General features: G+C 45.2%; 1 protein-coding gene across 8 annotated transcripts in view; it reads left to right on the top strand.

Moving 5' to 3' along the window:
* Nucleotides 1–17025, top strand: part of LMBR1 (limb development membrane protein 1) — a 148292-nt gene that overhangs the window by 87649 nt on the left and 43618 nt on the right. For all 8 annotated transcript variants that reach the window (XR_005528210.1, XR_005528209.1, XM_039230687.1 and 5 more), the window contains 4 exons: nucleotides 907–1033; nucleotides 1682–1750; nucleotides 2929–2993; nucleotides 6700–6772. Coding sequence is in view for 6 of the 8 variants with exons in the window: in XM_039230687.1 (XP_039086618.1) it covers nucleotides 907–1033; nucleotides 1682–1750; nucleotides 2929–2993; nucleotides 6700–6772 (334 nt within the window). In the remaining 2 variants the exon portion in view is untranslated. The remainder of the gene's footprint in view (nucleotides 1–906; nucleotides 1034–1681; nucleotides 1751–2928; nucleotides 2994–6699; nucleotides 6773–17025) is intronic.

The following is a 17025-nucleotide window of genomic DNA, read 5'->3' as shown; positions in this document are numbered from 1 at the left end:
AGGCTGAAATTGAAGTCAGTGTGTGTTTTAGATCTTTGTAACACGTCTTTAAAGTATTTTTTTTCTTTCAACTATTTTTAACGTGGAAGGAAAGATTACAGGATTTATTGAGAGACGTGGGTTTACTTATAATTTTGTTTGTTGTCGTAGACGTACATCAGTGCCTTACAGTATAAAAACATCACTATGCATTTTTTAATTTAGGTACGGATTCAATCACTTGGTGACTTTTCCAGAATATGAGAAACTTGTTTTTTGTTCATTTGTTTGCCTTTTCCAGTAGGTTTCAAGTTTAGAACCTGGCCTCTGGTTTGGCCCTGAGGACAGAATTTGTTGTACATTTAAAACAAAGTTGTGCATAAATTGTACTTTATTATAAAAACAAAATTGCGCACAAAGATGCCACATTAAATGCAAGCTGCGTGAAGTGATGACATTTTATCTGGCGTGAAGAAGCAAATGACCTGCATTGAGGTCAGTGTACTTCCCACGGCAGTGCTCGGGCCGCACACCAGGGGGCGCCTGGGGGCTGTGGGAGCCGCGGAGCCGGCGGCGCTCCCAAACTGGGTGCTCTGTGCTTCTGACCCGCCTGCTCTCCGCCTCAACAGCCTTGATTAGCGTCACAGGTAAAAGTTCCTTCAACTGCATTTTAAAAAGTGGTTCTGCAAAATGTTTTTAGGAAGAAAATTTTTGGTTCTTTCTTCAAAGCTTAATTGTATGTCACATAATTTTGTAAAGAAACGTCGGTCTAAACATTACAAATCTTACAGTTAGTGGGTTTGGTCTTGCTAATAAATATAAATTTCCTCTCCTTCCAAAGGATTTTTGTGCTTTCATGTAGATAGAAGCCTAATTATTCATGAGATGAAATAAAATGCTACAATTATATCTCCGTTGTATTTTCAGGGAATCCGAGCCCGAATCTTAGAGACTCTGGTCATGCTCATCCTCCTGGCGTTGCTGATTCTGGGGATAGTGTGGGTGGCCTCTGCCCTTATAGACAACGACGCGGCCAGCATGGAGTCACTGTATGGTGAGCCGGCTTCCCTTGGGGGGTGGGGGACTGCAGGGTGGGATATACTTACACATTTGCTTTCTTTTTTTCTTTTTTCTTTTTTTCTTTAAATTTTTATTTCTGAGAGAGAGCGAGTGAGCAAGGGAGGCTCAGAGAGAGAGGGAGATACAGAATCCAAAACAGGCTCCAGGCTCTGAGCTGTCAGCACAGAGCCCAACACGGGGTCTGAACCCAGGAACCGTGAGATCATGACCTGAGCCGAAGTCAGATGCTTTACCGACTGAGCAGCCCAGGCGCCCCTGCTTTCTAAACGTTGTAACAATTCTTTGGAGAGTTATCCTTGTTGTTCCAGAACCAAGCCTTGCGACAGGTTTAAGAGAAGAGGATTCACGTGTTTGCTGTATTCAGAACGAGCAAGCAGCTTTTTTTTGTTGTTTGTTAATTGGTTTCTGTTCTTAAAATTCTTGGGAGGCTTCTTTTTTCTCCCTTCAAACAGGTTTTGCAAGAGTTACTTCCTTTTCTTCTTTTTTAGATCTTTTTTATTGTACAGTTTAGAAATTATCACATAGGCAATTATGATGTTTACCATACATTAGTTTATAGTCAACCTATACCTTAATGTACAGTATTTTGGATTTACTAAAATATATGTGTGTTTCTTTTTAGATCTCTGGGAGTTCTACCTACCCTATTTATATTCCTGTATATCTTTGATGGGATGTCTGTTACTTCTCTGTAAGTATTTTTCCAACCTAATGGTTGATGAGAAAGTGGCGGCCTGTATTTGGGAAAATAGTAAGATTTCCTAATGAGATTACTTAACAGCTTGGAGATTTTTTTTTTAATGTTTTTATTTATTTCTAGGAGAGAGAGAGAGAGACAGCGTGAGCGGGGGAGGGTCAGAGAGAGAGGGAGTCACAGACTGAAACAGGCTCCAGGCTCTGAGCTGGCAGTCAGCAAAGAGCCTGATGCGGGGCTCGAACCCATGAACCGCGAGATCATGACCTAAGCGAAAATCGGACGCTTAACCGACTGAACCACCCAGGCACCCCAGCTTGGAGATTTTTAAAAACTTGGCCCTTACCTTTTTTTATGTTAAGATAAGTTTTGATAAACTGAAACCTTAAAAGAAAACGCTTGTATCGTTCTTTAAGGAGAGCTCCTCTTGCAGAGAGATACACATGCACATGCTCACGCAGGCACACCTGTTACAACATTAGATTCTGCTTAAAAATTTTTTTTTAATATTTAATTTTGAGAGAGAGAATATACGTGCGTGCATGCACAGGGAAGGGAGGGGCAGAGAGAGGGAGACACAGAATCGGAAGCAGCTCCAGGCTCTGAGCTGTTAGCTCAGAGCCCGACGCGGGCCTTGAACCCACAAATTGTGAGATCATGACCTGAACTGAAGTTGGACATTCAACTGACTGAGCCGTCCAGACAGCCCTAGATTCTACTTTTGACGGATGATGTGAAACGCCATGTGATGAATTTGTGGTTCTTATTTCAAATTCAGTTTTGCAGGGATTACAGTCTATCTCAGGGACGTTATACGTAGATAAGTATAGTTAAAAGGGGTGGAGATAATAATTGTCACTTTTAGATGATCTGGTTCTCAGTTTCATTAGCTCTTGAAATTTAATCTGCTCTTTAGTTGATTTTCTTTAATTTCTTTTAAGTGAAAATATTATTATTCGATGGCTAGTGTCTTGCACATCCTAAGCCTCCTTTAGTCTTTACAAGTATCTTTCTTCCTCCACATCCTTGCACCGCCAGCTTCCTTATTGACGGTTAAAGAGTCCGCTGACAAAGCTGGAGACGAGAGTTTTCTGAAAATAATAATCTTTGAGTTTGTTCTGTACATTTAGACTAGCAGCTCACCTGCCTCCTCTCTGCCCGCGGTCTCTCCCCAGTGTGCACCCCCGTCGGCCTCTCCCGCATGTTCACGGTGATGGGGCGGCTGCTGGTGAAGCCCACGGTAAGTCTCCATCGTGAGTCGGAATACACGTGTTTACATCCAAACATCTTGTAGGTTGCGAATTAGCAGTCAGAAACATAGGAATGTTTTTCTGGGTGTATGATGTAGTTGTTATTGTTGCTTTTATTTTAATCTTTTTCATGTTTGGAAACCAAATTTGTTTTTGCTTTTAAAATACTAACTGTGGACACTTAGGTGAAAAGCTCCTCTAGCAAATTTTAAGACAAAATTTACAAATATTTACTCATATCTTAGGTATCTGTCATCTTGTATCAATAGTAGTAACTCTGTTATTTTTCGAATTTTACCACATATATTCCTTGATTTACAAAGTATTTATGTTTCAGAGAAGCTGTCGACAGATTATAATACTCATTTTTATTTAAAAAATTTTTTTAGTTGTTTATTTTTGAGAGAGAGAGACAGAGTGTGAGCAGGGGAGGGGCAGAGAGAGAGGGAGACACAGAATCGGAAGCAGTTCCAGGTTCCGGGCTGTCAGCACAGAGCCTGACGCAAGGCTCGAACCCACAAGCCGCTAGATCATGACCTGAGCCAAAGTCAGACGCTTAACTGACTGAGCCACCCTGGTGCCTCACCACATACTCATTTTTAAATGATTTTAATTGATAGTAATTCGAATGATTTGTCCCTAAGTTCCTTGGCTCCTCGCTATTTTGTCAAACATCTATTAATGTGAAAATAATTCTCAGCTGCAAACTTAGGGTGCTTGCCATTTAGATTATTTTCTTGGATCTCTGTTGCCTGCAAATCAGGTGTGAATGACTCACCACCTGACCTGCAGTCCGTGGACTCTATGCTCCATGACCGCCCCTGTGGCCCCTTCCACACTCACCGGCTGGTGGGCTCTGCTCACAACAGCCTGTGTGCTTTCACTCCCTGGGCGTGCGTGGGGCTTTCTCCCACCAGGGCCTCCTGCCCGTGCCGCCTCCCGGCCGCCCCGTCGAGGCCTGGCTCTGTGGGCTGCGCTCGCTGCCTCCCAGCTGTTGCCTCGCTGCTCCTTCAAGTTCAAGTCACCAAGCCTCTTCCTCTGCATTTCTCATACTCCCCTTTGTTTGCATTTCCCTAGTCGTACCCACTACAGTGTTATGGTTGTAGGTTGGTCTTTCCTACCTGGGCAATTAATCAAAGAAAACACTGAGGAACTATTGTAGTAGATATTCTTTCAGTAATGCTTACTTAATTTTGAAAGATTTTTAAAAATAAATGACAAAAAATCTCTTCATAGCTTTTGTAAGAATAAAATTGGATTATTTAACTTGCACATAAATGTATACGCACTCGAAATATACTGTTGAATCTTGAAATGCACTTCCCTCTTGAAAAGGTTTTATGACACTGCATTCTTAATTTCTTCCTAATTCTCTGGGGAATTTTGTTTGTTTGGTCTCCTTCTCTGTTTCTGTTTCCTGGCCCCCTAAATATAGGCGAATGTTCACAGTTCTGTCCTTGGTCTCCAGATGCTCTGCTCTGTTCTCCTGACCACTTTCACATCACTTCTAAATGTGTAATTCCGTTGAGAAAAAGGCAAGGAAAACAAACACAGTACGTTGTAAATGCTATAACCAAATACCCCACGGAGCTCAAAGCTCATCTTCTGTAAAACCAAACTACTTATTTATCTCCTTTCCCAAAGCTGGTTTTTCCCCTAAAGTTGTCTATTATTAACATTATTCTGAAAACTTTAATTATCTATGCCTCTTTTCTGGTTCCTAACATCCAATAAAGTGGTTATTTAGTGAGCATAGGCCATATGTCTGTGATAAGTACTATATTTTACACACATTTCATTTAATCCTGTTAACGAATCCATAAGTTAGGTGGTGGCCTTATTTTATGGCTGAATTCCATGTAGTTCGGGGAGATTAAGTTGCTTGTACAAGATTGCAGGTCAGTGAGGATGGGGCAGGGTCTGAACCCAGACCCTGGACCACTGTTCTGTTTGGCCGTAAGCTCCAGAGGACTCAAGCTACTTTATTGTGAGTGTATTTTCTACCTCTTCACCTCCCTGTTTTGCTTATAGTTTCCTCTGATTCAAACGCCTTTCCCCTTTGCAGTAAATTAAGCTATCAGCTAAGAGGCCACTATCCTCAAAAACACAATCCAAAACTTTCTTTCTTCCCACATAGAAGTCGGGAATCTTTCTTCCTCTGAACTTTTGTAACATTGTTTATTTTAGTGTCAGTTATGACTGCTTTTTTAATCCTACAGTTATTTTGGGGTTCATCCTGTCTGTCTAGGACCCTAGAATATAAGCCGTTGGAGGCCAAGGACTGTGTTTGACTCGTACTTGAGTCCCTAGGAACACAGAATGGTTAAGAGCGTAGGCTTCAAAGGCAGATAACTCTTCTTCGCCAGACCCTTGTTTTTTGGCATAAGATGGGGACAGTAGCATTCTGTCTTTCCTGGATTGCTGTAGAATCAAGGGCATGATGCACACAAGCACTTACCACAAATGCCTGTGTGCCACCCCCTGTCCCTCACTCACACCGAGTGGTGGTAGGTCACTAATGGACACTTCGCACCATAGGAGGAAATCTTTTTGTGTGGGCCAGACCCGAAGAGTGGGGGAAACTGTGGATTGTGATCGCAGCAGTAGGAAGCGGTAAGAACGTCGATAGGTAAGAAACTGGGTGCCGGGGCCCAGCACAGTGAGGCTCCTGCCTGCCTCAGGCGCAGAGCCTGCTTGAAGTAGCCTAGTCTGCTGTCTGCTCTGCTGCCCTACTCAGGACTCAGGGCTCGTGTCCTGCGGGGCCTCGCCGGTGGCCTGCCGAAGTGGGTCTCCCTACCCTTTTCTTCTAGGATCGCCAGCTTTTGTAATTGTTTATTTGTGTATCATTATTTATTGTTATTTTACTGTTTTATTTTGCTGTCAGTGCTAGGCCTGTTGATAATAAGGGATTATCAGTGTTTGTTGAAATACTGAGAATTGTTGGATTGCTCTAAATAAATTTGATAGAAGTTCTGCAGATTCGATACCTGACAGGAACTGTATGCTGTGTTCACAAAGCTAGAGTTAAACCTATTTTTGGTTTTGTCAGTTGTGAAGATAGTGCAACTAATACCCTGTATAACTGGTGATTGGTCATTGGTTTGTTCTTGTTTTTTATTCGTGTTGTGTGGCGTGTGGTGAGCGGTGTATATATAGGCGTCATATTTCCTAGAGGTCTGTCCACAGGATGATTTTGATAGTGCCAGTATTCAGTATTTGCAGGAAATGTTTAGTACGTAAAGATGATGTAAATGGAAAGTATTGCACGGTAGTGATTGAGTTTATAGATTTCTTGTTTTAAATGTTATGTAGGTAAACATAAACGAGAGACCAATATTGCATGGAGTGATCTATTCCTCTTGCTCTAAAATAATTGGTTTGGACATAAGAGGTAGTGCTGTATTTAGTAGCCTTTTGGATGGTTGGAATTCATATATTTATTTGTAATTGAGAGAGGTGCAGTGTTCTTTAATCCTTTAAATATATGTAGACCTTAGAGTAGTCAACTTTGATGTATTTAGTTCCATACTAAAATATTTTTCCTTAATTTGTATATAGCATAGTTTGAGCATTTATATTTTAAGTTCCTAATATTTTTGAATGGTTGTCTAAATCCTAGGCTAAATAGCCTAAACATTCTCATAGGCACTAGTTTTGTAATAACACATTGGTCACTGGTTTGATCTTTGGATCTAGATTCTTGAAGACCTGGATGAACAAATTTATATTATCACCCTGGAGGAGGAAGCACTCCAGAGACGACTAAATGGTACGTATGTATTATGTATTTAGAGCCGAATGGAAGTATTATTTAATTTAAGAAACACACCAGTTGAGGGGGAAACATAGAAGCCTCTTAGTCCGCTGTGCTGTTGCAGTAGGTCAAGACCTAAGAGTAACGTGTGAACGTCCCAGGTGAGGACAGTTTGGCTGAGCCCCATGGCCAAGTTCCCACGGTTCCCTAGCTGAAGTGCGCCGTCACCTCGCAAGGCCAGTTCAGGTCCGAGACACTGGCTACTGACATACACCTCTGCTGTCAAGACCCTAATATATTTTAAGCATTATGACTTACAGTTACTGAGGTTTTGCAGATTTGTCTGTTTTCTTAATGACTTTATTATTAATTTTCTTAATATTTATTTATTTTGAGAGAGTTTGTGTGAGTGGGGGAGGGACAGAGAGAGAGAGAGGGAGAGAGAGAATCCCAAGCAGGCTGCAGGCTGTCAGTGCGGAACCAACTTGGGGCTCGATTTCACAAACCATAAGAACGTGACCTGAGCTGAAATCAAGAGTTGGATGCTCAACTGGCTGAGCCACCCAGGTGCCCCTTCTGAGTGACTTTAATATCCTTACTTCATTTCCTTCCTGTTGAAATCTTTAAGCTGAAAAGTAGTGTGTCTTTCTGCTCTGAGGTGCCACATTCGACCGTCTCAGTGATGTTTAGGAGCTCTGTGTTATTTGGGAACGCTGTTCGTTACCAGCTATGGTAACCCAGGAAGCATGTCAGAGAGCTTAAAGTCTGATGTTTACTTACTCCTGCTTTTTGGCTTCAAATGAAGACCCAATGAAGAAAAGAGTAATGAGATAGTTTAATGGAGAATTGACATCATTCAGATACATTTTCTTTTAATTTTACTTAAATGATTTTCACTCTGAACTCTCTTCTACCACAAAGTTGTTGGTTTTTCCTTTAATGTTGAACACCAACCCCAGCATCAGATTATTAGTAGCTAACTGTATTTCAGGATCATCACTGAAGAGGAAGTATAAAATGGAAGGTTACTTTTAAGTATGAAATAGGAAAAAATATACCTACTTTCTTCAGTTACAAATAGTGAATTGAGACCATCAATTAAAAGTGTTGCTAACATTTAGAGCTTTATTCTTAGGTGAAAGAATTTCAGATTTTACCTATTTTAGAGAATTCTTGTCAATAGTATTGTATCCTTTGGTAGCAATAACTTTCAGGCTGGTACTACTTGTGTCTTTTATTCTTCTAACTTTAAGAAAGCTATTTTAACATTTAAGCCTATTTAATTTCAGAATTACAACTTTACCCAACACTGTCAGCTTTATAAAATTTTGCTAAGGTAGTAACCATTATAATAAATTCGTCTTATTTGGGTCACGACGCTGTTACACAGTGAAAGTGCTGAACTGCGAGCCGCTGCCTATCGTGTGCGCCGTGTGCCTACGGCCGACGGGCCTCCATCCTGCGGACCAGGAGGCCGAGACCCGCAGCAGGGCTGGGAGAGTGGCCCACGGATTTAAGAATTTGGGTTGAGTCAAAACAGACCCAAATCAAAAATACAGCCTTTTCCCACTTTTCGTTCCCACAGAGGGAAGAGAAAGTCCCTCCATATCTTTCTAGATCCTTTGGCTCCTCAAATTGCAAAGGGGTTCATTGTATCTAAAGACAAGGAAACCGAAGTCGCTGCCAGGTGGCTAGATGTGTCACAAAAGGAAGCCCGGCCCAAGCAGACGAGGCGCCCAGACTGGCACGGAGGCCTCCTTTGCAGAGGCCCGCGTGTCATGAGGATGATTTTGCCTCTGCCATTGGTAGGCCACGTGCCGTTCCTGAGCGCTCTGTTGTAGGCTGGTAGTCTTTCCGGGAGCTTGACACTCGTTAATGATACTTTGGGGTAGTCGCTGTCCTTCTGTCATTTGCTGTTCATTAGCAGCGTAGACTGTTTCGGATGGGAAACGACAGGTTTGCTACATAAATGGTTCTGTAGCCAGATGGGCATATTGATGCTTAGAGATCAGGATCATGAGCTTCAGTATATGCGGAGTGGAAAAAACAAGATAAACAGTATTTTATGATTTGCTATTTTTTAAGGAAGTATAGACCATAGAAGGGGAGTAGTGGAAAACCTCCCCATAGGTTTTCTTTAATCTAGTATTATGTCAAATGTATTTTCTTGTAACAAAATTTTATATTTTAAATTATTTTTAAAAGGTGAATTAGAGGTGCTGGGTGGCTTAGTCGGTTAAGCATCCGACTTTAGCTTAGGTCACGGTCTCACGGTTCGTGGGTTCGAGCCCTGCGTCAGGCTCTGTGCTGACTGCCAGCTCAGAGCCTGGAGCCTGTTTCAGTCTGTGACTCCCTCTCTCTCTGACCCTCCCCTGCTCACGCTGTCTCTCTCTCTCTCCTAGAAATAAATAAAAAACATTTAAAAAAATTAAAAAAAAATAAAATAAAAGGTGAATTAAAATTTTTATTTGAGAGAATAAGAGAGCAAGCTTGGGCAAGAGGGGTAAAGGGGTGGGGAGGCGGGGGAGGGAGAAAGAGAGAGAGAGAGAGAGAGAGAGAACACACCTTGAGCAGACTCCATGCTCCGTGCGGAGCCTGACGCAGGGCTCAATCTCATGACCTTGGGATCGTGACCTGAGCTGAAAACAAGAGTCAGATGTTCAACCAACTGAACTACCCAGGCACCTAAAGTGTTTTTTTTTTTCCTGGGCTATTGAAAAAAATTGCAGACTAATAAGAAAGAGTAAAAGATTTTTAAAAAATGTACAGCAGTGATTTACCCCAGAATTCACAGCTGAGTTTTGCTAGTGGCTATTGAGTGTGCTTTCTTGGTCTGCTTGGGAACGTGTGATGCGCTTCACAGGAATCTTCAGGATATCTGCTTGGTTTGCTCGGAGCCCAGCTTCACAGCCATCTGAAGAAACATAACACTTGTTTTTTCTGGAAGGTATATAACTTGTTGTGGTAGTTAATATATTATTGGAATTGAATTTTCATGCTTGGTTTTTAAAATATCACTCTAGCCTTTTGATGGAATGCCTGCCTGTGACTTCCCCCTTCTTCTTGTTTGTCCCTTGCTGGGGCTAGAGGTTCTGTTCTTGCTAATACTATTATTACTTCAGAAAATATGTTACTAAGATAAAGCGAACCTGTACACTATTAGAATATCAGCATCCCAAAGAAGCCATTTTGTTAGCCATCGGCTCAGCTTTCTCCTCCCTTTTCTGTTTACTCTGCATCTTCTTCTCAGAACCAGACCTTGAGCAGATACATTTAGATTCTGAGCCTCAAGATCATAGAGTAATTGGCTGAAGAAGGGAAAAACGGGGTCAGAATCACAAGACCTTATCCAACCTTGAAATACTTGAAAAAAGGAATAGATGGTAGGAGCTGTGTGTGCCCCCGGGGCAGGCGGGGGGAGGGCTGTGTGTGCCCCCAGAGTGGAGTGCGCCCCACATCTCTAGCTGTCCGGTTCTGACAACCCCAGAAGCCAGCACTGCCCCGCGGGGCCCCTGCTCCCCGCGTCCCGGCACACAGCCTTACTTGGCTGCTGCCTGAGACCATGAGGGACGTGGCCGCATCCTGCCCTTTGCCTTCCGGTAGCCAGCATCAGGAGCCCAGCCACCCCAGGACCCCTGCACCAAGACTGTCGCCCACAGCTGCTGCATCCCACCCTGGCCTGATCTCCCACTGTCCCCTAGTTCCTGAAATTCTGTGCATACTGCGTGCAGCTGTGTGGAACCGCGTGGAACTGTGTGGAAGCAAACCCTGCTGGGTCACAGCAGCACGGCCAGTAGGCCCTCAGTCTTCCCCCCTCGCTAGAGAAGCGCAGCCCCCCCAGCACAGACTGCTGCTCAGTCCCGGTCAGGTGGCAGCTCTGTCTTTCCCCTCGTCCCTCCCCTCACTCCTCTCGTTCTCTTCTGCTGCTTTTGGACACTTTGAACCTCTTGTCATTAGATTGTGATATCGCTTCTCCCTTTTCCCTTCACTCTTCTCCCACACAGCCCCTCCGCCGTCCTTGAGGGCGTTGGCTCCTCATTCGTGATCATTCTCTCTGCCCCGCCGCCTGTCGCAGCTGGTGACTTCAGTGCCCGTGTGGATGACCCTCGCAGCCTGCCTGGCCAGCCACAGGCCTCCCTCTGGGCCGTCCTCCTCGGCTACTGGCTGCCGGGGACCCCAGCGCAGCCGGTCCCGAGCGGGGGCCGGTGCCTGTGCAGTCGCGCAGTCAGCCGCCTGTCAGCCGGTTCCCGCCGCTCTTCGTCGGTCTGTCCGTCTTCATCGCTTCTCACCCCCTCTTCTCCCGCACGCCCGGCAGACCCGTGCTGCCTCACGGCTGAAATTCCTGGCCACCGCTGGACTCCGTGCCCTGTCCCTCTCTCTGCCTGGCCAGACCCCAGCCCTGGCTGTCACCCGCTCTTCGCCGGCTCAGCACTCACGCCTGTTCAGCCGACCGACTAACTGCCTGACCTTTCTTTAAATGTACGACCGGTATCTTGGGGCGCTTGGGGGGCACAGTCGGTTAAGCATTTGACTTTGGCTCAGATCAGGAGCTCACAGTCTGTGGGTTCGGGCTCCCCATCGGGCTCTGTGCCGATAGCTCAGAGCCTGGAGCTGCTTCAGATTCTGCGTCTCCCTCTCTCTCTGCCCCTCCCCTGCTCACGCTGTCTCTGTCTCTCAAAAATAAGCATAAAAAAAATTTAAGAAAAGAAACGTACAGCCAGTATTTTGAACGTACCTCACGTTCCCCCACGTGCCTCAAGGCTTCACCATCGCGCTCAGCCCATGACCTTGCTTCTCTCTTCTTGGGAAGCTGAAGCAAGCGCGGAAACGTCCACGTGCTCTGTCCTTCCCACGCCCCCCCCCCCACGTGCCGCCCCTCCTCGCGCCGTGGCGGCACCGTCCGCGCTCCTGGCGACGCCCGGGCCCCCGGCCGCACTGGATGCGGTGCCCTCTCCCTGATTCAAGGACACGACTGACTGCGGCCGTCGGACTCTGACGAAACCAGTCTTCCCGCAGCTGGTCGTGGCGTTCGGCGTAGACACGTGCTCTGGTCTCCTCACTAGGAGAGTGAGTGCACGGGAGGAAGGAGGGAGGACGCGCGCCGGTCCGCCTGCCCGTCCCGTGCCTCTGGCTTGTCGCCGCCTCGCCGCTTGGCTGGTCTTTACGCGGCCCCCGTGGGCTGTACCCGCCCCAGCTGGTTCCGCGCCCCACGTTTGCTTAGGGACGCCCTCTCGCCTCCGGTGCCGACGTGCTGCTGTCAGCGCGCCTGGTGACCTCGGCGTCCTCGCCCACAGCCCGCAGTCCACTTGGCTCACCCCTTCCTCGCTCTGTTCCTTCGGGAGCTGCTGCTTCCGCGAACGCTGCTCGTCCTTCCCCGTGTCCGCAGCCTCTTCACCCTGGAGCGCCGCCTGCCGCAGCCCGTAAACGCTCCCAGGGCTTGTTGACCCGCACTCCCTGGGGTACCTTACCCGGTCTTCTGGCTTTGAACACCCTCTGAGTGCAGCTGACCTCTCGCCTCACCTCTTCGTCCGTCCAGCACACATTTCCGCTCGGATGCCGGAGAGGCGTCTTAGACACCTCCTGTCCGAAGCCAGCTCACCGTCTCCTTCCCCGGTTCTGCCTCCGTCCTCGCTGACCGGCCTGTCGGTGGTGAATCCATTCTCCTAGGCGCTCCGCTGACTCCTGGACTCTCTTTCCCTTAATTCCCACGTGGATTCCGTTAGGAGAGCTGTTGGCTCTGGCTTCAGAATATCCACTTTCGTGTCACCACCTAGACTGAAGCCACACTCCCCTATTCATTCGATTTTTGTAGTAGTTTTCTAATTAGCCTCCATCCGTTTATCTTTGAGCTTCTGCGTCAGCAAGTGTGCTGGAACTAGGAGTCCCATCCCCTCACCTGTGCCCCGAGCCCTCTGTGGCGCTCTTCCCCAGCCCGAGTACAGGCTGGTCTTGGCTTGGTCCCTTTCCGCGCCCCGCGCACCCTCTGACTCCGTCCCCTGCGGTCTCCTTGCTGCTCTTCCCTGACCCGTCGCCGCCTCTGTCAGGCCGTTATCACATGATCCCTTCTGCCTCCTGTCTGCTGGGTCTTTACCAAAAGACCCCCTCCCTCCCCGTGGGCTTCCCCACATTGCAGCCCAGTGGACATGGTTAATATTGCCACCACCTCTCCACTACCCTTCGTGCCCTCCCACCCGCCTGATGTTTTCCCGCAGCGCTTCCCACTTGCCGACACAACCGTTTTACTCTTTATATATTGCCCACCTCTCCAGAGAACCTGAACTCCCCAGGGGCGGGCGTGTTCGTTCGTTTTCTTCCTTCCCGTGCCCCTGATCCTGTGATACCCCAATCGCGCTGTGGGCTGGGGGTAAATACTTGTAGCACGAATAGGTAAATAGATGAAAAACATACATGATGGAGAGTTGTCATTTTACCATAAAGAGGTGAAGAAGGAAGAAGAAATAAAATTTGGTGATAAAAGAATTACATGGAGCCAGTACTGAGGAAGGCCCACAGTAGAGAGCTCTGAAGACCAGCCAAGATTGAGCGCCGGCGGACCTTATGCCCCGGGGTATTAGTGAAGAAGCAGAAATAAGGTGATTTTCCCCCCATTGTTAGGCCATGAAATATGAGCAATCAAGATCCATTTCTACTCGGGGACCCCAGAAGAGGAGCCCAACAGAAAGTGCCATTACATTAATTGTGGTAGAAGCTCTTTTGTAATGCCTCCCCAAGATTAAGAGGATGCATATATCATTAGCATGTTTAAATGTTTAAGTAATGCAACAGCATTAATTGAAATAATTAGCTTTCGTGTGTATATAGCCTATGGGTGTACTGGGTAACTTTAGAAGTACCATAATGAATAGGAATTATTTTTTATTGTTTAAGTTCAAAACCTTCACAGTTCTTTTAATGTAATTTATTTAAAAATATTGTAGACTTTGAACTTAATGATTCAATTCACTTTTGTTAGGTGCTATTTTCATCTTCATGATAAAAAGTATATCACTTTGAGTAGCAATTACTTTTCTGCTTGATTTTGATCTTTTAAAGAAGCCTTTTTCATTGAAGCTTTTGTGTTAATTCCTCACTCTGAGGAGCACAGCAGATGTACCACTTCACTTCTGTGCAGTGTTCAGTTGCCGTAGCTTTGTGTTCTGAACAGCGAAAGAGGAAAGAAACCACATTCGATCTCTTCACGCACTCCAGTGAGCTGTCGGAAGCGTTTGGTGCCCGTAGTCTTGGAGTCCTGCTCATTGATCAAGGATTGAGTTGGCCAGGCGGCCGTGGCGGGAGCCTATCAGAGGGGCTTGCTGTCACCGCGGCTGGACGGTCTGCTAAGGCTCATCTGAGTCTTCCCCAGCCTTTGTGTTGTGAGGAAGCGTGTGTCCCCTTTCGTCTTCTGTCCTCTGCATGCCTTCCTCTGGACTTTCCTAGGGCTTCTTCTGTAGGCTAGCAGTGGCTTTCTATGAATACTGTTCCCTGTTGGTCATGTCACGGCAGCTGAGAACGTCTCACATGTACCAGGCCCTGGGCCAGTTTGAGAAACGACGAGGCTTAGACTCATTGACTGGTCAGCTCCCAGACTTACAGACTTACAGACGTACAGAGCAAAAAGTTGTCACCGAGTGGCAGTGCTGTGACGGAGGCAGTGCCATGATGGAGGCAGTGCTGTGACAGAAGAGCGTGTTTAGTGATCTCTTGACTTCCTGAGCTAACAGCAAAGAGTATTCATTCTACTGATGAAACTAATTAAATGGTTTCTCACCAAGAACACTGTCAACATTTGGGTCCAAATGTCTGAAACAGTGAGAGCTGCCTTGTTACGGTTGATTTAGCTTCTTGGGCTACATACTCCCTTCCTTGACTGTAAAATGCAGTCCAAACAAATGATGTGCTGCGGGATGGAGTGATGTGACTGAAGACACGTAGATGATAAGTAGTGTCAGCAGATGAAGAACAGTTCACAGTGACAAAGTGTAGAGTAACTTAAGAGTCAGGTATCATATTCTCCGAAATTTAGATTACTGTATGTAAGTGATCTAAATTTGTTAGCAGAAGACAGATTTAATACACACGAGTCACTTGTTGAACCACAACCTATTTGGATGATGGTATTCCTGCTGATACCATATATAAATATGGAATTAAAAAAAATAATGTCTTGGGCAATTTAAGATCTACCAATAACTTATATCTATGGTGAAAAAAGAAAAGCCAAACAATTGCTTTAACTGTATATAGCTTTTTGTAAATGTCCTTAAAGCCGACTTTTAAATATTTTCTGTCTTGCTTGTGGTCATTTATAATGAACATGTATTTGGATTTTCAAATTGCATTCAATATAAAAAGTCTTCCATTACTCAATTCTGTACTTAGCCATACTTTTGTGGATAAAAAGTATTCCCTGAGAAAATAGAAGCCAGTATGTTAACAAATAGCAGCATCGCAAGTGGAGGAGAAATAGAGTGTGCGTGTGGCTTGCCCGTCTCTTCCGTAGACAGTGGCAGCCGTGGTTGGTGTGAAGTGGATGCCGCGGGGATGAATATGGTGCAGTTCACGGGGGCTCTCCAGGTCTGCCTGATGCGCCGCGGCCCGGTGCTGAGCCGCGATGGCATTTGCTTTGAGGATAGGGACTGTTGACTGCGAATTTCTAGGAGTCTTGGGCTTTCAGCAACAAAATCATTTGCCTGAGCGATGAGAAATAACCAAAAGTACTTGAGGGACCCCACATGCTGGTGGCGAGAGACTATATCGGTCAGTTGAACATACTAAGTATAATGAGAATTGTGAAGAGTTACTTAGGTAGCAGGGTTTCTAAGCGACTATTTTTGGTTAGTTTCATGCTAAATGAAAAACGAATCTGTTTATTCTCAAGGTGTCTGCTTCCAAGTAGTATTCATCCGAGACTTAGTTTAGGACACCAGGTTGCCAGAGGGAGGTTGTGTTATTGCTTCCTGTTGTTTGAGTTGTTTACATACCGAGTTAGAGATTTACATTTGTTTTTAAAAACGCATTATATATTTTAAATTAAATAATCCGTATCTCCCCTTTAACATATGAATGTCAGTGAAAGCTGTCTGTATATTAAGGCTTAGTTACTGACGAAATGCTGGGCTTTGGGAAATTTTGTTATCTTGGAAGCAAAATATTTTCAATACCACACTAGTTTTTCAGCTTAAGAATAAAGCTGGGAAAAGTTGCCTTCAGCTATTAGTTTTCCTGAATCCAAAGAGACGGGTGGGGCAGGATCAAAAATACTTATTTGATCAAAGTTATTGGCTCTGAAGGTATTCTTACCTGTGTAAGAAAGATGAAAGGTGTTGTTTTTATTGCATGCTAGTAACAGTGTAATTTTGAACTAATTGGTGTTGAACTGCCAATCACCTAGGGGAATGCAAATAGATACTCTTATAATTTCCTTTGAGGTAGTGAAATCTTATGTCGTGGCTGGAAGAAAAACAGAATAATACCGTTAAATTGACCTTAAATGAGCTGCTTTGTGGTTTTCCTGGAGAATCCCTTTTTATTTTTCATGACTAGTCCAAACAGGTTTTGTCTACCAGTTTGACTTATTGACTAGACAATGCTGACATGGAACATGTGAAATTCATTTTGAAATAAAGTAAGGCTAATACAGTTGTTCAGGATATTTTGACGATTTTTTTTAGTGCAATTGAAATTCACGTAACATTCCATTGCGCGTTTGTGGTGTGTCCTGATTCCACACGACAGGCACCGTTCCTTTTGGTCATTTATAATGGGACATTCTGGCTACACGAGCTTACTCTTCTCACTTAGGTAATGATACATGCACAGTAAAGGATGGTACTGTCTTTGAAAATTGTGTTATGCCAGGTGAATCTAGTCATTTAATGCAAGCATGCTCTGTTTGAAGATAATGAGGATGCACTCTTAATTTTTATATGCAAGTCAGCCAGTATTTATTTATTTATTTTGAGAGAGGGAGGGGCAGAGAGAGAGTGGGAGAGAGAGAATCCCAGGCAGGCTCCGCACTGTCAGTGAGGAGCCCGATTCAGGGCTTGAACCCATGAACCGTGAGATCATGACCTGAGTCGAAATCAAGAGTCTGACACTTAACCGACTGAGCCACGCAGGCGCCCCAGTCAGTAACTGCCTATTGTGTGCCTGACATTGTGTCCCCTGAAAATAAAAATACGGTACTTCAGAAGTACCACTTGAGTTTTTGTTCCTTTGGAAAATCTAGTGATTCGTCTAGATGTCTGTAAGGCTTTGTAGACATCATA

The sequence above is a fragment of the Hyaena hyaena genome, unplaced genomic scaffold (genome assembly GCF_003009895.1).
Source record: "Hyaena hyaena isolate Hyena2069 unplaced genomic scaffold, ASM300989v1 scaffold_50, whole genome shotgun sequence".
Classification (NCBI taxonomy): Eukaryota; Metazoa; Chordata; class Mammalia; order Carnivora; family Hyaenidae; genus Hyaena; species Hyaena hyaena.
This window is presented reverse-complemented; position numbering and strand designations above follow the sequence as displayed.